The sequence below is a fragment of the Anguilla rostrata genome, chromosome 3 (assembly GCF_018555375.3).
Source record: "Anguilla rostrata isolate EN2019 chromosome 3, ASM1855537v3, whole genome shotgun sequence".
In the NCBI taxonomy this organism is placed as follows: domain Eukaryota; kingdom Metazoa; phylum Chordata; class Actinopteri; order Anguilliformes; family Anguillidae; genus Anguilla; species Anguilla rostrata.
The window spans coordinates 4,392,954-4,417,681 of NC_057935.1; the positions used below are offsets into that span (position 1 = coordinate 4,392,954).

Consider the following 24,728-nt stretch of genomic DNA (forward strand, 5'->3'; position numbering starts at 1 on the left):
CAAATTGTTTTGAATTAGTGTAGGGCAGACGATTTCCCAGCATTTTTATCTTCAGGAAAACATGAGCAGCAGTAACTTAAGCGTAAAAATAACATTATTACAGATAATAAAAACAGTGCTAACTATATATGTCACTATATATAGTAAAAAGTGTAATATTTTGTTTCTCTGAATTAGTGTTTTTTTTTTTTTTGTTTTTTTTTAAACAGTCCTACCATAAACCACAATGGTCTCAGTTGAAAGTTGGCATTAATCGGAAGGAAGATAAATATAATTTTTCAGTTGAGGTCGTTTAGTGCTACAGATAAGCCTATGCTTTCTTTTCTATAGTATTCCATCTCAGCCAGACAGCACATCCTGTAAAGACCTTCAGTCATGTTCAAGGAGCTCCAAGTGACAGCACATTTTAAAGTGAACATAAGGACATAACTTTGGTCTGTGGGCCACAAGGCAAGCAAACACAGCACAGACACAGCTTCGGGGTATAAAACAATTTATGTACCGTTTTATTTTATTCACACGATGCAAAGTAAAAGGGAAACAAACTTGTGCGTGAAGGAATACTCTCCAGAAATAACCCACACCTTTTCATACACCCGTTCCACATTGGTACAGGTAGGCAGCAGCACTGTGTGAAACTACAGAGCACATCTTCAGCGCGTTTAAAACTGGTCAAGAGGCCACCTGGCGCACAGACTCCATTTTGGACAGCGTACCAACTCACACTTTCACAATCTGCACGAAAAGCCCAAATCAGCTACACGGCACGCCTCTTGTTTTGACCAAGACTACGACCCACGGCTTCGCACAACAGTTATACGCAGTACAGCGGATTTGGGTAAACAAAATGGAAAAGAACAAAACGACTCCTTTTCGGGTCACTTCTGGAATACTTCACAGCAAGTTGGGGGAAAAAAAAAACATCAGCGGTACAAAAAGAAATGGGGAAAAACACTGGGAACACTGAAGAAGAACAACGTCATCATTAAAATGTCTGCTTGGTGGCATTCTTCCATTTTAAAAAAGTTTATTCTATTTGCTCTTCTGGGTGTAAAATGGTTTGGCCATGATTCACTAGCCCAGAAACTTTATGGGTAACTAGATATTGCTTCTTAATAAATCATCTCATTTATGACTGACCAGTAGTCTCAATGCATCTCAGAAACAGCAGAGCCAGATTGAAGAGGCAGAAATACATTTAACTTTGATTAAGGATTATAAATCAGTGCGTCCTTTCCTCTCTTTAAATGTATCTAGTCCGGAGAAAAAAAAATTAATTTGCCAAAAAGGAAACAAACAGTCTGAGTAAATAAATGATTGGATTTGAGTTACATTCACCTGGTCTTCAGTCTGTTGATGGAAACCTGGGTGTTCACCTGCACAGAATGATTGTATTAAACACACACGGGTCTTTATACTGCAACGTCAAATTACCCTTAGCTAAAGCGAGATGCCAAAAACAGTAAAGCAATTAATTTATTTTAAAAACAACCAAAAAAAAAACTGGCTTGGGCTGAGACCAATTAAAAGCACACACTTTTACCATCACGACTGCAGTCTGAGCCCAGAGCACTCGGTCCTGACAACGCAGTGACAATGATTTACGTCCAAAGGAGGAAACGGACCGCCAGCACCTGCATCTCCCTCCTGTAACGAGGTTTTTTCATTTGCGACGTACGTCTGCAACAGTGTATGAATGTGCCTGGTTAGACTGGGATATGGAGACGTCACTGGGCGGGGGGGGGGGGGGCAGTTTGGCTGGGCTGTGCCTCAGGGCAGCGTATGGGGGGGGGCGTCCTGTACAGTCCACAGAGCATCATCAGCACCACAAACTGCCGTCAGTCAGGCGACTGTGTGGCATCTTCATTTCCGCAGAACAGCTGCAGTCACTCATATTTCACTCTTAATGATGCCCTTGAGGGGAGGAGCTTTAAAAAGCGCACACGCGCGCGCGCACACACACACACACACACACACAGAAAGCTCTGGAGGGTGAAAAAGTGGGAGGAGCATAGAGTGAAAGGATGGATGACATCACTTTCTGGATGACTAGCGTGGGTGCTTAATTTTCTGCTCCCAACAATTCCCCTGGTCCAATTAATCAATTATCAGTATGCAGGAACAAACAGATTATTTTTATTTTTATTTTTTTAAACAAAAAATGGTTACTGAGAAAAGGTTTGGGTTAATAAGCTAATTTAAAGCAGACGTTGCAACGAAAGAAAATACACACACACACACACACTGGTCCAGAGCGAAACGAGTCCGACACCCGTTGGTTTCACCGAGAGAGAGAGAGAGAGAGAGAGAGAGAGCTAATGCAGGGCTGAGTTCTACAGTCTTCATACTACCCAGAAGCCGCAGAAGTATGGAAGTGCACAGCTGACCTATCGAGCGCTATTCCAAAACTCAATGAAGCCCGTGAAACGAGCGTAGCACACGAGCCTGCGCACGAGCCTTCGCACCCGGGCGAACGAAGACCTGCAGCAGGGGCTCAGAGACAGGCTAGGTGTAAGAAGCACGCCATTTAGCACTCCTCATTTAAATCACAATAAAGAAAGGGGTCGTCGTGAAAATTTTGTAAAAACATAACGAAGCAACAAGTTCCCCCAACCCCCCCTTCACACTTGACCAGTAATACTGACGGTCCCTTTTTAAAATTCACTGAAAGTTGGATAACTATCCTCAACAAAGGAACGTGCCATATTACAGGCTAGAGGGGCAAACACATACATATACGCAGTAAGGTCACGGTGCGAAAATCGAATCATCCACACACTCGCTAGTATCCTCAGTAGCATATACTACTGTGCGCTTGTAAGTAGTACGCAAAGTGGGACACAGCCTGAGAGACAGACAGAACATGAAGGGGGAGGAGCAGTGGGAGGGGCAATGACTGAAGTGTGGGTGTGGCCTATCGAGTGGGGGAGGGGCAGAGCCGGCAGTAAGCTCCTCCCACGCTCAGAGCTCAGTCTTCTCAGTGCGCAGTGGGGCTTTCTTCTGAACGTCCTCCTCCGTCGTGTGTCCGTCGCCGTCCCTCCTCTCCCTGCGGGCGGCCGCCGCCGTCGCCTCCTCCACCACCACCACCTTCTTGGCCTTTTTCTTCTTCTTCGTTTTCTTGTCTTTCTTTTTGCTCGGCGTCTCTTGGCCGGCGCTCTCGCCCTCCTTGCTCTTTCCCTTCTTCCCCTTCTTCTTCTTCTTCTCCTCGCCGATGGCCGCCGCGTCTCCCTTCCTGCCCGCCCACTTCTCGTTCAGGCAGGCTTAAAGAAAAACACACAACACAGAGGACGGAGTGCATGGAGGAACTGGGCTGAACCGAAGGTCCAGTCGATTCGGAAGACACTGCCGTGTCCCTTGAGCAAGGTACTTACCTCATGCTTCAGTATATCCCTAAAGGAACAAGTAATGCTATGTAAGTGGTAGCTGGTAAGAGCGTCTGCTAATGCCCGAGTATGTACAGACGAGATCTAACATAGCGCAGCAATGCGGCCTGAGCTGGAAGCCACAGGATCGTTGTGTACTCAGACAGTACAGTAGGCAGTAGGTCGTCCTGGTCCTGCCTTCAGAACATGTTTCTCGCACAGGTAGGTGGTCAGATCTTCCTCCTGGTGGCCTTTGTACCAGTCCTCGATCACCTCCTCGTACTGCTCCACCATCACGTCACACTGGCACAAACACAAACGCAGGAACAGACACGCGTGCGCTGCATTAAAGCTACCCCGGCCACCGTTCACTGCTTTAACTCCATCAACCACAGAGTTTTTCCCCTGCAGTACTGTAGAACAACGCCATTCAGTTTTCACACATATACGTATTAAATACCGCATGAAATATCAGGCCAAATGCCAGTCTCGTGCATGGCACGGTCACACCAAGATAATAACTCTACCTCTGCGGTAGCGGTTAAGAAAGTACTTAAGCATATCTAGGGATTGTTCTTACATATACACAGTCTGTATCTATGGTTGTCTAGAGTAAGACACAGACACCCCCCCCCTCCCCCAAAAGTGTGCAGTTTGCAGGGGGAGGAGAAGGGAAACCTCACCTGCTTCTTAAGGTCGGCGACCTCAGCGGACGTCTCGTTCCACAGCTCATAGGGGATGTCCATCACCACCTTCACCCCTTTATTGACCAGGCCGTGCAGCGTGGAGAAGGTCTCCGACATGCCCTAAAGAGCAGAGTAACAGAGGAGCCACGAGAGAGACAGAAAGAGAGAGAGAGAGAGAGAGAGAGAGAGAGAGAGCAAGTGCGTGTGAGAGGGAGGGAGAGAGAGAGAGAGAGAGGGAGAGCAAGTGCGTGAGAGAGAGAGAGAGAGAGAGAGAGAGAGAGAGAGAGAGAGAGAGAGAGAGAGAGAGAGAGCAAGTGCATGAGAGAGAGACCCAATTTTCAAGACAGTGAATCACAGGATATCTTTCTCAAAGAAGACAGTATTAAAGATGTGCATTGTGAGCAACATGATTAAGACCAGCAGAGGGCGCTGTTTCTCCAGTGACAGAATTTGCTTGTTCTCCAGCTTGTCTCCATAGATGCATTTAGCACTGGGGATGTTTCTGGTTTGCGTTTCCTCTGAACTCTCCTTTACAAAGCGTACAGGATCAGTGTGCTTTTACACCACCACAGAGGTGTAGAGCATCGTGACATGTTATGACAAGCACACTGCCACCAGTGTAAGCTTAGCAGACGCAGATAACACAGTGCACTTAAGACCAACGATGGAACACAAAGCAGAAATACTTTCTAAATGAGAAAACTGAACTAGAAAATGTTTCCCCCCTTTCGAGTGTAATTCCGGTCCCTCGGCTCGTTCACCTTCGCAAAGCGGTTGCTGCCCGTCCTCTCTTTGTGCAAGTTGTACTCCATGAGCCTCTGGCATACGTTCTCCACCACCTCGATGAAGCGGATGTCCCTGTTCAAAACAAAGACCACAGGGCGATACGGTAAATTATCATGAAGACCTCTTCAGAGAACGGTATCTCCCGTCTGCATGAGAATGAAGGCGGTGGACAATTCCTTCGTGTTCAGGAAAAATTGCCAAGGAGAAGGACTTTTTAAGTTTGTGGGGACATTACGCGATGGAAGGCGCGTTCAAATTCAGCATGCTGAATGGCGTTGCAGATTTAACTTTCGCATTATAACTGCACCTCCAGTAATTTTGCGTGACACAAGAGGCTGACAACGTTCACACACTGTGCGACTTCACACACAATTAAAACACTGCTAAATACAGGTGCATCCCACCTAAAACTTTGAAAACGTAAGGTTTCAGGCAGGGTCAGCTCATAAACTACAGTACGTCAATATTATGGCCTAGTGACAAATAACTGTCAAACCTTAATTTTGGTCAGAACTTGCGCTACACCCCGAGTTTAAAGTTGGGATTTAAACGTGAAACGCAACCCCACAACAAACGTCGGCAAGGTGCTGAAAGAAGGACAGGTTATCGTCATTCTTACAGCATGATAGTGACAAACAGACTTACGATTTAACATATTTGATTGGCGGCGACCCCTTCGAATCGAGGAAGCGGTAATTGGTATCGATGACCTCCTTGGTTTTTCCAGTCTCATCAAACGCAGACTTCATTTCAATGCTCACAAACTTACACACTGGATGAGACAAAATCCACAATAAATAAGTAACAAATGTAACAAATGCAAGAACATATAAAGGTCGTAAAACAACAAAACTAATGTGGCTTCCATGTCAATGATTGACATGTGAGCCGTGGACCCTCATTCATTATTCTGCCGTTTCGTTTCTTCTTTTTTAGCTATGACCACTCTCGGGGACTGCGCGCGCAAATAGTCAAACCTACAGCTAGCTATAAAATAGGCCTACATTATACAAACATTTCGTCGCAATTTCTAGTCTAAATTAATAGCTAAATCTTGATGCAGCCACATGCCGTTTTCGCAAACCAGGTAGCTATAACTCGTTAGCAGCAAGAGTGAAGATTACTACCTTCGCATTTATCTGGCAGATGCACCCATTCTTCGTCGTCACCTTTTTTAGCCGCTTCGGAGACCGAAGTCATTAAAACCACACTCAGAAACATTACGCTCTTCATAATGGCGACGTTATCTGCGAAGGTTTACAAAAAATCCAGCTAAACTAAAGTGCATCTTCTCTGTCCGTCTGCAAGTGCAGCTTGCTTTCCTGTTGTCGAACACATCCGCCGTAACGAAATGGTACAGACGCAGCTGTCACCTGCTGCCCAATCAAATGCGTAGTAGTGTCATCGCTTGGCCAATCGCAGAAGCGCCAGAAGACATGCGCAGTCAACAGCACAGTTAAGGGGAAACAAGAAAGGGAAATGTGAGCGGTGAACATCTTTTACGGAGAAGTGACCGTGATTCGCATTTTGTTTCGAGTCATTTCTTTTTGTAAGAACAGTACATGTACACATTCAGGGCTGGCTAAGGTCACTTTAACCAAGTCAGTAAATGTAATAGCATAACGAGATGTGACAGTCTGTAAACGCTTGGATGTTTTAGCATTTCCATTTTTTTAGTAGCCTATGTTTAACGGGTTGTATCGCAGCTTTAGTACAGTATAGACCTAGGACTGCAATGGTAATTAGGAATCCAAAGACTGTGAGTTCAGTTCACAAAAAAAATTAAACTGGTCGTAATTTTTTTACAGGGTACAGAGTATCATATTTAGCCACCGTATCATAGAGCGAAGATGGGTTAAAGGGCTTTCACCAATAACAGGGCACCAGTTTATGAATTAACATTATAATTTATTATAATTACCCTTAAGTTGACTTTTAGTCATAGATCCCACTAAATTGAATACAATGAGAACATGTTGTAACAGAAACATTTATTTACACATCATTTACAACAGGCTGAGAATATACTATGCTCAAACTATGATGATTATATGCTTGAGTTTTGAAGTTGTGATAAATCTATCTGATTGGCTGCTGAAGACTTGGTTTAGGTTTCAGCTGTCCAGTGTGGCTGGGTGATGCCCTTTGGCTATGTGGTGATGGAGATGAGCCTCAAGAATTTGTCCTCCTTCTCTCCTGCGCTTCTCTCTGGCAAATGCCAGCGACGAAGTCTAGACCACGGGCTAACATTAGAGTGTTCCATCGCACGTGATTGGTAATCGAGCGCAGCAAGAGACGAGTGTCCCAGCCAATGAGATTCGTGAATCATGACCATAGGCGGAGACTGGTTTCTCCCAGGGCCCCTTGCATCTGTTCGTGCCAGGGCCAGAGGAAGGGGTTCCAGATCTAACAGTTAGAATGTTAAGACTGCACTGGAGAGTAGCGTTCGCCCACAAAGTCTTCATTAACACAAAGACTACATTGCGATGGTGTTGGAGCCAGTGTTTGCGATGCAGGAACGAGCCTGAAAATGGGGGGGTCACTAGAGCGCCCCCAGGGAAAGGGCCTCGCAGATGTCGTTGCACCGCGGGCCGTGCTGGCTCTCCAGGAACTGCCTGATGCCCCGCTCCCCACGGCGCGACCGGGCTCCTCCCTCCCGGACCGAGTGGATCTGGGGGTCGGTGAGGTACGTCAGCCCCTTCCCGCTGTCCGTCACCCACCCTGTGGACACGTGGAGACCGGGGGTCCGTCAGTCACCCTCGCCAGAGAAAACGACACGGCGCCCGACTGAGTCCCCCCCCCCGCACTGAATAAACCTCTGACATCGTCGGAATCCTGCTGGTCCTGCTCTGTCGTACACAGAGCTATAATGGTAAATGGACTGCATTTATGTAGCGCTTTTATCCAAAGCGCTTTACAATTGATGCCTCGCATTCACCAGAGCAGTTAGGGGTCAGGTGTCTTGCTCAGGGACACTTCGACACGCCCAGGGCGGGGATCAAACCGGCAACCCTCCGACTGCCAGACAGCCGCTCTTACCCTCCTGAGCTATGTCGCCCTAGAACTCCAGAATTACAGACACTACAGTCATGCAGATTTCATAACAGTAAGTTCTACGAAAAAGTTTACTAGTAAACGGAATGCAGTGGGGGGAGTGGCTAATGCCGCATAGACGTTTACATGAAATACATGTACGGACACACATGTACATACACACACTAATACAGCCCATAAGAGGGACACGAGGAGGGGCCAGAACACACACATACAGATGGTAGGGAAATCACTGTGGTTACAATTAAACAGTATATTCATGCACACACGCACACACACACACACACTCACTCAGTCACTCACTCACACACACACACACACGCACACACACACACACACACTCACACTCACACACATACACTCACACACACACACAGACACACATACACACTCACACTCACACACACACACTCACACGCACACACACACACACACACACACAGTCACTCACTCACACACACACACACACACACACAGACACACACACACACACTCACACTCACACTCACACGCGCACACACTTGTGCATTCACCTTGCAAGTCCACAACCACCTCTGTGCCACGGGAGAGCTGATAGGTGAAGTGGCCGAACGCAACGCCGTAGTCTGTGGCTTCGTACTCTCGGTTGGTGTAGACGGTGTTATTGGTCAGCTTCACAAAGTCCCCCAGCATGTAGGGCTCCACCGTCACACAGTCTGCGATGACATCGTCTTCTAGAATCTGTAAAAAAAAACAAAAGAACAGGCAGGGACAGCTTTTAAAAGCTAGCCAGCCAGCACGCACACAGAAACAAGAATCATTTGTGTCTTTTAAGTTCCCATGTAACGTGACAGCTTGTGCCTGGTGTATAAACTGTAGAGTGATGCAGAGTGACTTCTATCCTATTGCGTTTGTTCACCAGTCTACTGAACCCCCAGGCAGCCAGCCCAAGCAGACCCAAGGCCGAATTGAAGAATGTGACCTTGTCCTAAAGACGTGCTCTATTGTGTTATTTTTAGTCAGTGACAAAAACTACAGGCCAGTGGTGAGTCCATAACAGGGTTATCCGGCCCAGATCCTGGTGTACATTAGCCCCAAAGGGGTTTGACTACTTAACCACATTAATAGTCCTACAGAGCTTTAACCCTTTAAGGTGTGAGATCACAAATATTGATCGGAATGAGCATTCTAATGCCAATGTAACAATCACTAATAGTAACTGAAAACAATGGAGTTCTAGAACTCTGACTTAGAATTTTTGAGAAAAAAAAAACATTCCAAAACACCTACTCTTCAAAGGGTTAAAAGCATCAATTTCTCTCAGTGAGAGGGAAGAGATGGCTTCCGTCCTCATTCAATAACAACATACTGTAGGGTTGGGGTTGTCCCCATACATTCCTAGAATGCCTCACTCTTGTCCTACTAATTCCCAATGTAACCCAGGTATAGGTTAGTCTTGCGACTTTGTGTTCCCAGCATGCCTAATCTTCTTGAGTATCCATGTAAAATAGCGACAGTAGAACATGACCCTTGGCCTGCTGCACAGAGAAACAGGAAACAGTTGACCTGTAGGACCTCACCAGCAGCACTTCAGATGGAATAAAGAAGATCTGAGCAGGGATGCTCTTCTCGTACAGCCTCTTGTTGAACTCTGTCACGTAGTACTGTGCCGTCACCTGTCTCTCCACGTCATTCAGGTGGTAGTGGATCTCTTTTTCATATCGGTACGTCTTCCCGACATAACTGAAAACATTGAGCCATGCACAGTCCAGCATTACTGGCCAAAGAGTACCTACTCACACCTTACACAAGTAATTAAAGATAAACATGGTAAATGATAAACCTTTATAATGCTGAAAATAATCAGTACAAAAAAAATCAAAAAAGAAATTATCATGTTTAATGATGCTTTGTACAAAAAATTAAGAAAAGCAGTATTGCACTGGTGTTATGAAATCATAGCTCATTAGCTTGGTTGTTAAATATTACTGGCTTAGCCAATCAAGTCCTGAGGTCTTTTGTCACGTTGATCTGGACCGTGTGGTCATGCGGTAACAGCGACCTGTCTGTCTGCTTACCTGCCCAGAACCTCTTCCTGGTGCAGGATCTGCACCCAAAACGCCGTTCTTTGGCAGCCCTGTTTCCCCAAGGGGTCTCCAATGTACACCTTAGTCTCTCGGGACGTCCAGCGATCAGACACCTTGGAGTATTTCAGAAGAAGGGCACCTGGAACAAAAGCACGGGACAATACCGTCAACAGGGATTGGGCAAAAATATGCACCACGCTCCAACCAGACTACTGTACTGCAGTAAACCACGGCCTTCAGAAGTCATGGTTCACAGCGATCATAGAAAATTACAACTAATATTCAAGTATTGCTCCTACCACCGACTCACTTTATGTAGCACATTAAAATGGCCAATGAAGTACAACATACAGTATGTTGTCTGCTAAAATGGGATGGGGGGGGGGGGCTGTGTATAAAAAGGACTGTAATTCCTACACAGATCACCTGATATATATGTAAATACTCTCAAATTAAAGCAGACAATCTGCACTTTAACACCAGTTTAACGCTATTTCAAACTAAATGTGTTGAAGTACAGCATCAAGCTGTGGACATCTTTCCCCAAGGCTATGTACAAATGAACTACATTGTTTTAAAAAATGATAAAGAGGAGCTTACTGTAGGCAGTCCTGTGTTTCCTCAGTCTAAAAGTCTTTTTGATGTCCAGTCTGCTTAGCAGACATTTGTGACACACACCGGACAGAAGAGCTTTGTAATCCTTCTCCGTCAGGGTGGGGGAACACTCAGGGACTTCGCTGCACAGCATGCACGTCCCAACACACCGATCATGTGACTGATTATTGTCAGAGGGCTGCCGGTAGTCATCCAGACAGAGCTTCCCAAGGTCCCGCTCGTCACGTCCTTCCGCATTTCCCACGGTCCCGAAAGTCTTCGGTTCTGCAAAATGTCCTGGGCCACCAAGCCCTGCAGCAGAAGCCTCAAGGTCTACAGAGTCGGCGGACATGCTGAGGTCCCCCAGCACGTAATCCTCGGTCTCTGCGGCGGGGTCTACATCCCACATGCGTGAGCCACACCTGAGGGCCACGTCACCTGCAGGCACTCCCGTCGGGGCGCTAGTCCTGGGTGTCCCACCATGCCCACCGCCAGGGAGCTCAACAAGCAGAAACGACTGGTCCTCCTCCGACCCAACCCTGTTTTTACATCCTGGGACCGGGTTTGGCGCGGATGAGGGGGGCCTCGATGGGTGAGGTTGGAGCCCGTTGACTGGGTAGTCTGGTTTCAGCGTGCGCACGGGGGGCAAGGATCCCATGTCCCCCTGGTCCTCCTCATCGCTGCCCAGCGTTGGACACTGGGGGTCCACCCACACATCCGCTCTCTGTTTAGCAGTGGGGCCAGAACCGCCTCTACCATTGCTAGACAGCGACCCTGCATCAGAGAAACCGAGCTTCTGCCAAGAAGCACTTGAACCCAGACTGTCACCGAGAGAGCTGATGGATGTCCCCGCTCTCCTCGTTGCTTCAAAACCACGCCCTGCCTGACCAAGCTCCTCCTGGTCCTTGACCTCTTCAGGGCAGTCCAGGTTCACCCACCCCTCTTCTGTGTGGCTGGCAGAAGGTCTCCTGGTAGGCTTTCCACCGCTGACTGGAGACCCAGTGTCAGAAAGAGAGAGCTTCTGCCATGAGGAATTGGAACCCAGACTGTCACCAAGAAAGCTGGAGGCAGTCCCCGCATTGCCTATCCCTTTAAACCCACCCCCTGCATTGTTGGTTCCTCCATCCACCTCCTCATCACTGAACTCTGTGGCACACTGCTGGTCCACCCACGTCTCCACTCTCTGTTTGGCATGCGTCACGATACCTTTACCCTTGCGTATCCCTCTGGAATCAAGTAAAGAAGGTGGACCATTTCTCAGAGACCTGGGGGAAGTCATTGCATTGCCTACCCCACTAGATCTACAACCTTTACTGCCTGTTGCTGCCTTCATGTCCTCTTCATCGCTGTCCTTGGTATCACCCTGCAGATCCATCCCTACTTCCGCCCACTCTGTCACTGGCCGTCGAGTGGTGGCTCTAGCCTTCTTACTTCCTGTGTCAGGCGAGGAGGAAATGGCCTCCCAGGAAGAGGGCAAGGCCGAACTGCCTCCGGAGGAGGTGCGAGGTCTCTCTCTGTGCCCGCTCGCACCTTCTCCTTCACGTCCTGCCGAAGGTCCAGGGCCCTCAGCAGAGGCGTTTCGATCATCCTCGTCACTGACCTCTGTGAGACACTTCTGATCCACCCACTTCTTCTCCGCTTTCCGACCGGCGCGAGTCACGCCGCCCCTGTCCTTGCTTCTCGTCCTGGCATCAGCGAAGGGAGCGGCTCCGTCTCCGTGAGAGCGGGGGGTAGACCTCGTTTTGCCCATTCCTTTAAATCCACCCTCCTCACTGCCGGCGGCACCACTGATCTCCTCTCCATCGCTGAGCTCAGTGGAACACTGCTGGTCCACGTGTCCCCCGTCCGTCCGTCTGTCCGACCTTCTCCCCGGAGGCCCGTTCTCATTCGCGAAATGTCGGAGGTCTTCCGTGGCGCCGTCCGTGTCCAGAGTTTCCGCGGTGGTGGTCTTCATGGCGGTGACGCAGGGGCCAGAGCAGCCCGGGACTCCTCTCCTGGACGACGCCGCCGCCTTGCAGGACGTCCTCCGAGCCTGGCACACCGAGGCGTGGTGCTTCCGAAACCTGCCCATCGCCTCTGCGAAGCGGTCCGTCGAGAACCTGACGGGGGTCTCCTCCGCGGAGCGGTAGCCGTCCGGGACGAAGGACCGCTCGTCGGATTTGGCGAAGGGCTCGACGCCCAGCACCGCCTTCACCCGCCCCACCAGGCCCATGACCTGGGTCCCCAGCGCGTCCCGCTCCCCGCCGCCCGCGGCGCTGTAGGCGTGCAGTTTCTCCACGGCCTTCTGGCACTCCTGGCTGGCCTGGCGGACCTGCCCCCGAGCAGAGCCCAACCACCTGTGGGTGACGGTGAGAGAGTAGGCCGCCTTGATCAGCGTGTGCAGCTCCTGCTTGCTGGTGACCACCTCACCCTCCCGCTTGGTCAGCAGGCCGATCTCGAAGGCCTCCTTGGCTTCGGTGAGGACGGCCTCCCTCTCAGCGGCGCCACACCCTGGCAAGAAGCTGTAGGCCAACAGACAAGTCCCCTGGGTCACCTGAGAGGGAGAGGGAGAGAGGGAGATTAACCGATAACTCAAGGCCTGCTTATACTCAGGTCATACTCCTCACCGTACAGCATTTTTACCCAGCAACCCATCGCCGGACTACCCACCGCACCAGTCAGCACGTAGAGGGAATCATACTGGCTGTACACCACGGCCATTTTGGCAGCTTCGGCTGCTGCCAGTAAGCGATGACCTCTCTCTTTCAGTAAGCGCTAAGCATGGAAAAGATCATACACGCACGCACACACACACACACACACATACAAACACAAATACATGCCTATTAATCAACAAAGGCAGTTAAAATTCCTTCACGTTTTAGGCGATCCAATGCCAAACAGCAGCATTAATTTAGCATAAGTTTACTTTATAGACAATGGCTATGTATACATATTGTATAAGAAGAGAGGCGTGACTTCCAAAGGCTTTATTTCGCAAAAACGGAAGAGACTGAGGTCATTAACACAAGAAAAATAAAAGTCAAATAGTATTTCACCACCTCAGGTTTTTAGGTCTGAAGTTTTAAGTCTTGAATTACTTTGATCTGTTGTCAGTGTGACCTGGCCATGATTAAAACAACACGGTACCCGTTCCACACTCATCCCAGTTCCCAGTTCCCCTCGCTCACCTGGTCCACCTGTTTACCTGCGACGAACGCCTGGAAATCTGCGTCGCTCATCGACACCAGAATGTTCGCCAGCAGCCCCAGAGACGCCCCGATCCCCTGCAACGAAAAAGATGTGGTCCGCTTAACCCCTTTAAAAGGCCACGTTAGGGCAACGTGAAAAAAGCATGATTATACACCGTTATTTCAAACCGACAGCCCAAAAAACTTGCAAAGCTGCCCTCTCTGAATGCCTGAGCCATGACTGAGAATTTCACTGGGAGTGAAAGTGCTGTGAACGCTTCATATTGCACTGTGCAGAACTAAATGTGGATTTGATTTCACCTTTCTGTCTGGTTCAGGGAGTGCATGCAAGCCAATCAGAGATGCCCAGATGAGCTCTGCAGCCTCGACCCACATCCCTGCAAGAAAAGAATGCACGTTTTCACAACTTGCATGTGCAGCCAGGACACGTGCATTAATGTAACGTATACACAAAGATCCACCAAATGCGTGCACCTACACAGAATTTTCACAGTTACAAACATTTCAGAATCCCAAACCATTTCCATTCACAATGCATTGTATCTTGGAGGATTCACACGATATTCAAATATTTTTACAAAAAAAAGATTAGAAAACAATTGAAATACTTCAACGCATATCTGACTCAAGTGTGGTGCTGGCATGCACACACACACACACACACACACAACACACACACACACAAACCTTAGATATGCAGTATGGAAAGAACACGCACACAGAATCTTACCCAGTTTCTGCAGCACTTGCCCTCGTATCTGAACACTGACAGCCTGTACGAGAACTCTGTCACTGTCAGCATGGTACACCCAGCAACCTGGAGAACACACACACACACACAGAGTTAACTCACACACACAGACACAAACAGAGGTAACTCACACATCCAGCACCCCTGATGAGACACACACACGCTCACGCACGCACACACACACACACACACACACACACACAAAGGTAACTGACACATCAAGCAACCTGGAGAACCACGCATATATTTTCTAAGGAAATAAATCATATAACACTCATTCAAACTCCCTTCAACACCCATTCACACCCCTCCAAAAAGGTGGAAAAGTAAACAGGACTAAACCTGGCTCAGCCCAGTTTAGACCATGTGTGGACCAGCTCAGGAAGCTATTCATTTGTTCCATTACTGCACTCAAAAAGACTGACTGAAATTTCACAGAATTTTCCAAAAACGTCTGATTCAACACTTTCACAGAGAGATGTACCTGTTGCTCCACTGTTGTTGATCAGGCTGCTCAGAATGTACTCTGCCTTCTGAAGTTTACCTGTGGACAGGTAAAAACATCCATGAAACATCACCACAACACATTCGACACGCAGCAGAATTGCATGCAAAACCCAGGCTTGGCCAATGGGCTTGATATGTGTTGGTATATGTACTGACATCTGAAGTGAGCTCTGAGGTTAGTGATACATACACCAACACAAAACAGCACAGCATTAATATAACGTTCTAATTATTCATAAAAGTAGACAGCAGCCACGGATTGGTCAGTATTCTCAAATCCAAGAGTGCTGAAAATCCAAGAGTGCTGTCATTCTCCAATGAGAATGAGGTCTGTATAGCTTACGAAAGGAGACCAAGCTTATTCTCCTCAGGCAGAGATGTCGCCTCACCAGAGTTGAGGGCGAGACGGGCTTGCCTGATGACCAGCTGGGGGGCGATGGGCGTGGCCGGGTAGCGCCTGTGCAGGACCTCGGCGATCTTCAGCAGGCTTCTGGAGGTGTCCGCCCAGTACAGGAAACGGTCCACCAGGAACACCACCGAGGCCGCCCACACCGGCTCCCGGGCTAAAATGGACGCCCTCATGAAGGTCTGCGGGGGCGGCAGTGTAGCGTAATGGGTAAGACGGCCGGTCTTGTAACCTGAAGGTCGCAGGTTCGATTCCCCAGGCTGTACCATTGAGCAAGGTACTCAAACCGCATTGCTTCAGTTTGTATCCAGCTGTATAATTGGATACAGTGTCTGCTAAATGCATGTAGTGTAATTGGCGGGAAACAGAAGAGATGGCAAGTAATGCTAAGACTAAGTCAATTGGCCTGTGTACTCAAGGTGGTAACTTCCCTGGGTTGATGCAGACTTATCGACAGGTTTACAACGGGTTATTACACGGTTACGTAGGGTCATGACCAGACACAGTGGACACAGCGAAGCCCTGTTACCAGAAGCTGGGGCAGATGCCCGCCGACGAGCTCCTTGAGGGTGGCCTTGTCCTCGGAAGCGACGGCCTGCTTGTACTGCCACTTCTCCGGCACGAAGGGCCACCTCATGGCCGCCGCGTCCTGGAGCAGCGAGCTCAGCTCGGCGGAGAGGGACGCTGGGGGGGGGGGGGTCAGAGGTGACGGTCAGAAAAAGGAGGAAGAGGAGGGAGGGAGGAGGACCGCCACGGCTGAAAGCATTTGGCGCCCTAGCGTGAAAATGACAGCGAAGCTGCGCCTCGTTTTTTAAAAGCGACTGTGAGATAAAAAATGGTTTAAGGGAGTCTTTCTGGGACCAAAATGGTCGTTTAGTTCCTGAAACCTGCGCTCTCGAGTACACTCAAAGAAACCCCACAAATACATATATCACCATGGAGTTTCAAGTACACTACGTTTAGAGAAGATTTTGCCCACTTAATGCCCACTCATCCAGTGTACTCAACATGTATACTCCATAGTAGGCAAGTGCGCTGATCAGGACACGGCCTTAACCAGAGGTTGCCAGGCGGGCCAGGCATTTATGTTTTTTCACCCATAACAAGGAGCAAACGAATTAGGAATCGTTTGGAAATTAAGACCTGGAGTTTGGCGCCCTCTGCTGGTGATCTGTACTGCTCTCACCTTTACATCTTCGGAACCCCTCCTTTGCCTCATCGGTGGGTTCCAGGGGGCCAGCTGCCACAGCCTGCCAGCACTCCTCCAGCATCGCCACAACGTCCTGGTTATTCATGGCTGTTTGAGCTTAACCTGCGTTGCTTCAGTGTATATCCAGCCGTATAAATGGATGCGATGTAAAAGCAAAAGCAAATAGGTGAGGAGAAAGGCACAGGCTCAATGACACTACATCACATATTAAACCTGTATTACCATTATTAAGACCGGGCTTTTCATAGCATAGAGAACCAACGTGGAGCTTCTGCCCCTTACCTCTATCCAGATTTCACAGACCACTCCAGCCCTAACCTTCTCCTGGTTTAGGCCCACTCCACGATTTAACCTGGAGGCCTAGAAGTATTGCCTTGCTCTTCGGATCTGAATACTAATATACACTTCTCTGCTTTGACTGTCTGTTTTACCAGCTTGTTTGGGCTATAATTTGCCCAACCACTATCGTCCTTTTCTCTGATAGATTAGGCATTTCCACCCCATCACCATTGTTACCAAATTTAACTACTAACACCAGGCAGGCTCGCCGAAAATAGGCTCCTGTCCTAAAGCCAGGCACCTCCTCAGATCTCTTGTCACAAGGGAGTTTTTCTTGCCAGTTGTGAAGTGTTTTTTCTTCTCAATGGGGAGGGAGTTTTTTTTAACCTTTTTTGGGGGCATTCGCGCTTGGTCTTCCCGAATTTCCCGGTAAAGCGTTTTCGTAACTCTGTCTCGGTAAAAAGCGCTACACAAACAAAAATGCCACTGAATCGAATAGCATATAGTTCATATTTCAGCACAAAATTAACGGACTTTATATAGGACCGAAGTGAAACGGTAAATTACATTCATTATACGCTAATTATCAATGAGCGCCATCTATTGTTCAAAGAGTATCACGTATCTTCTTTAAATATTAACATGAATGGCAAGGACAGTACAGTCGCATATAAGATAAGGGTCAGCGTCAAAGAGTCCTATACCTGGTCGGTGTGTAAAACCACAATAACTAAACTAGCCTACGTGAAGGTACTCGTAGTCAAAACATCAGAAAGCCTACAAGGAAACCGGAAAATGCACCTGAGTTTACAAGCCATCTTTACTGACACACGAAAGTGAAAGCGGAAGTGTAAGAATAAGGGGGAAAAAGTAGTCTATCTGAAAGAAACGTGAAATTTAGAGACTGTCAGCGAGGATGCTCTGTAATCACTGACCACCTCCGGAATATAAACAAGGTAAGATTTATTTCTGTAAAGTGATGATATGAAATAACGCCGATGTGTTGTGGACAAGATATATAGGTTGTTATACGAGATTAACTTCTGTTGTACAGTATGTAAACGAAGTTAAATAAGTGCACTTTGCTCATTTAAAAACCAGTAGGTCGAGCCTACATATTCGTGAAGCCCGCGTGGCGAGGCCTATCTAATAAACGAAATCATTGTGCGGCCCAAATCGCAATTTTATGTAAACAAGATAGGACGTTTAGCTAACGTTATACTGCCATTCGCTGTTTTCCACTCACATTATCAGCCTTGCCAGGCTGACAATAATGAGACTCGTTTGTAAGCTACTCACTCGTAAAAGAACATCCCAGACACATTCAGAGCCTGTCACTGGGTGTATCCCACTGTATCCGAAGAATCGATCCCGGAGGGAGCCGTGAAAATTAGACAGGAGCACTGTGACTTCCTGGTTGGGCGTAACAGACTAGGTAGGTTGGCACGCTCTCCGGTTTCCTTGAATAACAGACAAGGCTGACTCACGTGGAATTCGGTACAGCCAAAACCGTCGCTGATTTTCATGGAAATTCTCCTTACAAAAATTGCTTTGGGGGTACTGCAGAGCTGGTTGCAACATTTCACCTTTTTTTTTTTCTTCAAATTTAGAAACCCTTTCTCCCTTTCACATACGTCAGATACCATCTTAGATCCACCAAGATTCTATTTTTTAAATTAGTTTATAAAAGTAGGCCTATCCCTTACGTCTACGAACTAAATTCGGTGTACTAATTAAGTATTTGCATGACATCACTGGAAAAACGAGTTGCACATGCACAGCAGACTGACAGAGAACAGCGTCCCATTGTTAGCCATTCATTTTCTCTTAAAAAATGAAAATGAATTTTTAAAATTCAAAATGGTTCTCCCAACTAAAAAAATTTAAAGTTACTGATTACATTACCACTTTTCAGTTTTCTCAACTTTCAAGGTTCTGTGGATTGCAAACTAAGTTCCAGCGACAAGCCTTTTGCACAATCACAATTTATAACGTTTTATGATCTGCAATCACATGCCCATTCCCTTACATGAAGTGTTTGGGTTACATTTTCCGGGAACTGGGAAACCATGTTTCTTTGAGTTCTAACACCCTGATACTCCGACTAATAGGCCTACCCTATCGATATTTCCAATCAGTATATGTTGGGTTAAAACCACGAGTCCGTGTTTTCACCGTTGCATCACGAGTCCAGAGACCCTACTTAACAGTGAAAAGGGCGTTGAAAGCATTACATTACATTACAGGCATTTGGCAGACGCTCTTATCCAGAGCGACGTAGCCTACAACAAAGTGTATAACCAAAACCAGAAGCAAGTGTGTTGAAAACCCTAGAGGGAAGTACAGTTCCAAGCGCAGGGAACGACCACGTAGTTTAACTTGCATCCTGTAGGAAAGCAAGCGGCGCAACGGCGCGTGGTGTGTAGTTGGGAAATTCCGGGATTTCCCATCAGAGTGTTAAAAAATAATGCGCCGCCGCGTGCCCTCGTGAGAGGTGTTGCATGAGCAACGATGATGTCACGATGATCCCTCCCTTGTCCGTTTCCTGTTAGTCAGAGTATAGCTGATTGTTGCCCTGTTATGTTTCTTTCGATGTGTGCTCTTGCACAGCCTAATTTTGTTCCCCGGACAGACGCAGTTTTTTGATGCAGTATTTGTCTATACAGTAGCTACCCTAGAGACCGACGTTCTTTTCCGGTAATCTGTCATTCAAGTTATTACCAGAATCGAATGACTGCAGTTTTTCGTCTTGAAGGCACTTTGAAATTGCAATCACGACTTATCTATGATAACGGTACGTTTTTATTTACATTTGTTTGGAACGTGCATGACCGTAGCCCTTTAGAGTAACATTATTCGATTACTCATAGGTATGATGTAACCAGTTATTTTGTTGGTTCAGATGTTGTTTTTTTCTTCCCGCCTTTCATGTAGTTTATGACATTTGAGAAGGGAATAGCCTACGTACTGTAAGAAACGTCTGCGATAAGCTTATGTCTTTTTCACTTGTCTGTGACAACACGTAGCTATATAATGTGGTCATGTGGTTGTGTAATGCTCATAACCGTGAGTTTAAATCCGTTAGTTCCAGATGTTTAATCGATTTTAATCCCGGCCCAAATGACAAAAATGAAGAAATTATTTGGTTCACGGCGTTGTCAAGTGCCAGAGAGATAGCCATATCTTTGTTGTCGTATCATCAAAATGAACCATGAACGAACAATTCTTTCAAGAGAGATAGCCTACCATACGTTACAATAAGTCATGAATTTGCCTGCTCAAAGGCAATTTATAAATGATAAAATAGTTACCTGGAGCTTTCTGTGGATTACTTATGACATATGCTACCCAGTTCGGTCTGGGCAATTGCTTTCGTACTGAACTGCAGATCTCTTAGTCTTCCTGCACGTGCCATCTGCAGATCAGCTGTAGTATTGATAGATCGTAGGCTACAGATTATCAAAGATTTGTGGACATCAAAGTATATATTTCTTTACAAAGCCTGTAAACAATATACACCTGAGAGTCAAAGTCATGTGAATGTAGACAAAGATTACTGCTGTGTAAAATCTTAACTTGTTTCTTAATTGTCCATATCTGAACTATTGTTAAACATCGATTGTGAGCAAGCGCGAGCTTGTTATGTTCAGCTGTAATGGTCAGTACCCGTCATCAGAATAACTTTTTAAAATATGAAGTAAAAAAAAAAACGTTTAAACTAATAGTCACATTAAGATTGTCAACAAAAGAAGTTAAGAAAATGCAAAAACACCCAGGAAAAATATGTGGTGCGGTGTCGAATGCTGTGCGTAAGCACAACCTTTGCGTAGAAACTAGCATTAATTGTTTAAAGAACACTGTGCTTCTCCAGTCTAGTATGTTGCATCATCAAGATAAGACATGAACATAAAATGAATGAAGGTTGGAGGGACACGTTGTGTCCACATATTTGTCACGCAGCAGAATGCTCTATGTCAACATGAGAAAGAATTCGAAAAGGTGAAAGAGATGAACTACGATCCCAAGATGGGTTTAGGGTTACACAGGCTGAGAACAGGCCATGCTGTAGCTAAGCAACACGTCGCATTTTCAAGCCTGGATCTCAGTAACTGTGTTTAGGGTCAGCTCGTAGTAATCTAACACCCACAAAATAGAACCAGGTAGAACCGGCGTGATGAAAAAGGTAGATCCTTTCGGTTCGGTAGTGGTCAAGGTGAGTGTTCTGCCATTTAATGCGCATATTATTATTATTATTATTATTATTATTATTATTACTGCTGTTGTTTTGGTTATTATTTATAACTATTCATTGTATTACATTTGTGAAGTTATTATCAAAATCCCTTGAAGTCTTTGAAAACTTCTACACACACACACACACACACACACAGGTGCACATGCCCACACACACACACACACACACACACACACATAGTGCACTTCTACAGTAAGACACGCCTACATGTTGCAACACCACATTGCCTACATATCTGAATGAGAGCATGGTTCAACATACAGACATTTCGTGCCCAATAAAACTTACTTATTGTGACAGGAAACGCATTTTGCAAGCGTTTCTTCCAGGAAATTGGGGTTTGGTCAAAGGTTGGTGCAAATCTGAGAAGTTGTAACAGGAAGTAAGCTATTTCTCTGATGCGCACAGTAAATCGTTCAGTGTAAAAAATCAACTCTGTGCAGAGTACACTCAAAAAAATTAATCTTTGGTTTAATTATGGACAATGGTTGCACACAATATTATTAAATAAATGTGACATCAACTGATTTAGTACTTGTACAAGTCAAATATACTTAAATAATATTGTGTGCAACCACTGTTCATAATTTTATTAAGTAAATCCAATAATTTTTTTAAAATGTACATTTTACTCTAATATTACTGTTGGCTCCTTATGCTCTGTTAGAGTTGAATTAACACTGGACATTGTGGGAGGGAGTATGAGTCAAACCAATCAGCAGAGTTACATGCATAGGACATCTGCACCAATCAGAGTAGGCTACTCACTTGTTGGTCTTTAGCCCCAAGAGACTGCACACACATTAAAATGTCCAGTGTTAATTCAACTCTAAGAGAGTACATATGGGCCCAATAGGGAGTGTATGTATGTGTCACTCAGGGCCACCGTGTCATCACATCTGACCTCTGACCTCTGTGTGACCTCCGCCTCCTTCTCTCTGGCATTTTAGCGCTCTCTTTCTCTTCATGCTCAATTTTTTCTTCTCTCACTACATGTCCTACTCAGAGAGAATCTCTCTCTCCCACTATCTCTCTCTCTCTCTCTCTCTCTCTCTCTCTCTCTCTCCCTCCTGCGACCCCTCTTCTTTTAAGACTTCATAACTTAATCTCTCTATTCCTCTCTCTTTTCTTCTTGAACATCATTCAAGTTCTCCCTGTTTTGTAAAATCGGCCTTTGTGACTGTATTTGAGGTTCCCCCCCTGTTGTTCTGTGCTGCTCTTTCCAGGGTTACTGGAACTCCGGGGTCGGCGCTGACAGGAAAGGGGAAGAGAAACCGTCTGTCATGCAGGGTTCGTCCGAGACCGAGGAGTACCTGACGTGCCTCCACGTTCAGCTCTACCACCCCAAGCAGGCCGACGGGCGCGTCTACGCCCTGATGCCCCTCAACCGGCGGCAGAAGCACCCGGCCGAGGAGCCGCTGCGGCTGGGCCGCGACGAGGAGAGCTGCACCTTCATCCTGGCCGACCAGCGCGTCTCCCGCAAGCATCTGTCCATCCAGGCCTTCCGCTCGCCGCGCTGCTCCGAGCTGCTCTTCCAGGTGCAGAACCTCAGCCGGCGGGGCTTCCTGTCGGTGAACGGCGCCCGGCTGGAGTACCTGCACTGGGCCGAGCTGCCCGGCAAGGCGCTGGTGCGCTTCGGCGACCACCAGCTGCTCGTCCGCCGGGAGCCCGGCGACGGCCTGGGCGCCTTCGAGGTGGAGTTCTGCGTCTCGCCCGCGCCCCCCTGCCAGGAGCTCGGCGGCGGGACGGGGTGCCCTGCAGGGCGCCCGTCGTGGACGGGGGCGGCCAGCTGCCGCCGAGCCCCTCGCTCCCCTCCCCGCAGACCCCCCTGGAGACGGACGAGGAGACGTACCTGTCCTGAGGGTCCCCCCCCCCCCGGGAAAAAGGCCTCGCTCGGGGCTGTGGGGTGCCCCCCAGAGCGCCCAGGACTCTGGAACAGACTAGAACATTCCGTTCAGGCTCCTCCTGTTCCCCTACGCTCATCCCTCATCCCAGTGACCGTGCGTGAACTTAGGGGGCAGCCGGCAACGGGAAAGTGAATTACTGCAGAGATGTGGGAGGAGCTGAAGATGCCCAAGTGATGTTAGGTGAAATGAAAAGGGAAGAGTAACCCTGACCTAGAGGAAGCAGCTTTTAGACAGTTTTTTATTCAAGATTGAGCCTTCTTCCCATCCCCTTTACTTATCTGTAGCATACATATATTTAGTGATTTAATTTGTACTTTTTAAAAATGGAATTTGCAGGCGTAACATACTGTGAATGTGAACATAAGGTCGTCCTGTACTGTCCCTAAATATTTTTAAATTGTCATGCGTAGTTTTATAAATAGAACCGCAGAATAAGCTGTGCCGTGTTTGACTGAATTATGCACTCACCCTCACATACAGTATGAATTAGGCCACATTATGGATGAAGTGTTTCTCGCTGTCTTAGATTCTCACTCTTTCTTTCATACTTCCTCTTTCTCTTCCCCTTTTCCCCCTTCCTCAAATCCTTGTGCTCTCTCTCTCTCACTCTCTCTCTCTTTCTCTCTCTCTCTCTCTCGTGATGGGAGGTGGAATTTGGAGTTCAACCAAATAACAAAAAAGTACCGACCATTAACGTGATGCATATATTTAGCTTTATTGCTATGATTATTTAAGTACATGTATATAATTACACACGTGTAATGCATACACTTTTCAAATGTGATCAGTTTTTGTACATTTTGGCGGATGAACTGAATTTGGATCAAAGCATTCATTTACCATTTGCTGAAATCATCAAGCCTTAATTTTTTTTGGCATAGGCCTTAACAATCCAAACCAGTCATTGTCAGCAGTTGGCACAGACTGAGGGGTTGGTAGCTGTCTCGGGGAGCGGGTTGCTATGGCACCGTTGCTATGACAGCTTTGGGTACAGCCCCGGTGGCAGGGGCTGAGCTGGGTGTGGCGAATACGGGGCAGTCGCCACCAGGGGCGCGGCCGTCAGGGGGGCGGCTGTCAGGACGACGGGGTTCCGGTGCCTCTTCAGCTCCCGGGCCATCTGGCACCAAACGCACCACGTGCAGCAGGTAGTGACGCAGCAGTCATTACACACCGTGCCCTGCAGGGCGGCGGCAGAGAGAAAGACATTACACACCGTCCCGACAGACAGACAGACAGACAGACAGACAGACAGTCATTACACACCTTGCCCTGCGTGTCAGCGACAGACAGACAGACAGACAGACAGGCATTACACACCGTGGTCTGTGGGACAGACAGATAGACAGACAGACAGTCATTACACACTGTCCCAACAGACAGACAGACAGTCATTACACACCATGCCCTGTGGGTCAGACAGACAGACAGACAGTCATTACACACCATCCAGACAGACAAACAGACAGAAAATACACACCGTGCCTTGTGGGCACAGGGAGAGACAGACAGATAGACATTACACACCGTCCCCTGCAGACCAGGGTCAGACAGGCAGGCAGGCAAACAGGGAGACAGACAGACAGACAGACAAGCAGGCAGGGAGACAGACAGATAGACAGGCAGGCAGACAAACAAACAAGTAGGCAGGGAGACAGGCAGGTAGGCAGGCAGACA

At 47.4% G+C, this 24,728-nt stretch overlaps 4 protein-coding genes across 7 annotated transcripts in view; 1 reads left to right on the plus strand and 3 right to left on the minus strand.

Moving 5' to 3' along the window:
- Positions 1-476: 476 nt before the first annotated feature.
- Positions 477-6,176, minus strand: cnpy3 (canopy FGF signaling regulator 3). Its single transcript, XM_064325574.1, has 6 exons — positions 5,962-6,176; positions 5,480-5,606; positions 4,810-4,906; positions 4,046-4,168; positions 3,533-3,665; positions 477-3,260 (listed from the first exon to the last, which is right to left on the minus strand). The coding sequence occupies exons 1-6, from the start codon at positions 6,065-6,067 to the stop codon at positions 2,962-2,964; spliced, it is 885 nt and encodes a 294-aa protein (XP_064181644.1). The 5' UTR covers positions 6,068-6,176; the 3' UTR covers positions 477-2,961.
- A 634-nt stretch (positions 6,177-6,810) lies between these two features.
- alpk1 (alpha-kinase 1) lies at positions 6,811-18,356 on the minus strand. Of its 2 annotated transcripts, none has more exons than XM_064325562.1 (14): positions 18,192-18,356; positions 16,590-16,700; positions 15,933-16,087; positions 15,387-15,585; positions 14,975-15,034; positions 14,470-14,556; positions 14,040-14,116; positions 13,719-13,814; positions 13,198-13,302; positions 10,555-13,081; positions 9,946-10,093; positions 9,448-9,610; positions 8,422-8,608; positions 6,811-7,555 (listed from the first exon to the last, which is right to left on the minus strand). In XM_064325562.1, the coding sequence occupies exons 1-14, from the start codon at positions 18,214-18,216 to the stop codon at positions 7,377-7,379; spliced, it is 4,119 nt and encodes a 1,372-aa protein (XP_064181632.1). In that variant the 5' UTR covers positions 18,217-18,356; the 3' UTR covers positions 6,811-7,376. The 2 variants fall into 2 exon arrangements, with proteins under 2 accessions (XP_064181632.1, XP_064181633.1); XM_064325563.1 differs by having other exon boundaries at positions 16,590-16,723.
- Positions 17,606-24,728, plus strand: part of tifa (TRAF interacting protein with forkhead associated domain) — a 12,691-nt gene continuing 5,568 nt past the window's right edge. The window contains exons 1-2 of one of the 3 annotated variants that reach the window (XM_064325568.1): positions 17,606-17,848; positions 22,374-23,489. In XM_064325568.1, coding sequence (XP_064181638.1) covers positions 22,431-23,186 — 756 coding nt within the window. In that variant the 5' untranslated portion in view covers positions 17,606-17,848; positions 22,374-22,430 and the 3' untranslated portion in view covers positions 23,187-23,489. Of the gene's footprint in view, positions 17,849-19,383; positions 19,687-22,373; positions 23,490-24,728 lie in introns of those variants that run through there. The other 2 variants (XM_064325567.1, XM_064325566.1) reach the window with 2 other exon arrangements.
- The window catches only part of LOC135249893 (cornifelin homolog), a 5,439-nt gene continuing 4,461 nt past the window's right edge, over positions 23,751-24,728 (minus strand). The window contains exon 4 of the mRNA XM_064325569.1: positions 23,751-24,231. Within this exon, the coding sequence (XP_064181639.1) occupies positions 24,028-24,231 (204 nt within the window). The 3' untranslated portion in view covers positions 23,751-24,027. The remainder of the gene's footprint in view (positions 24,232-24,728) is intronic.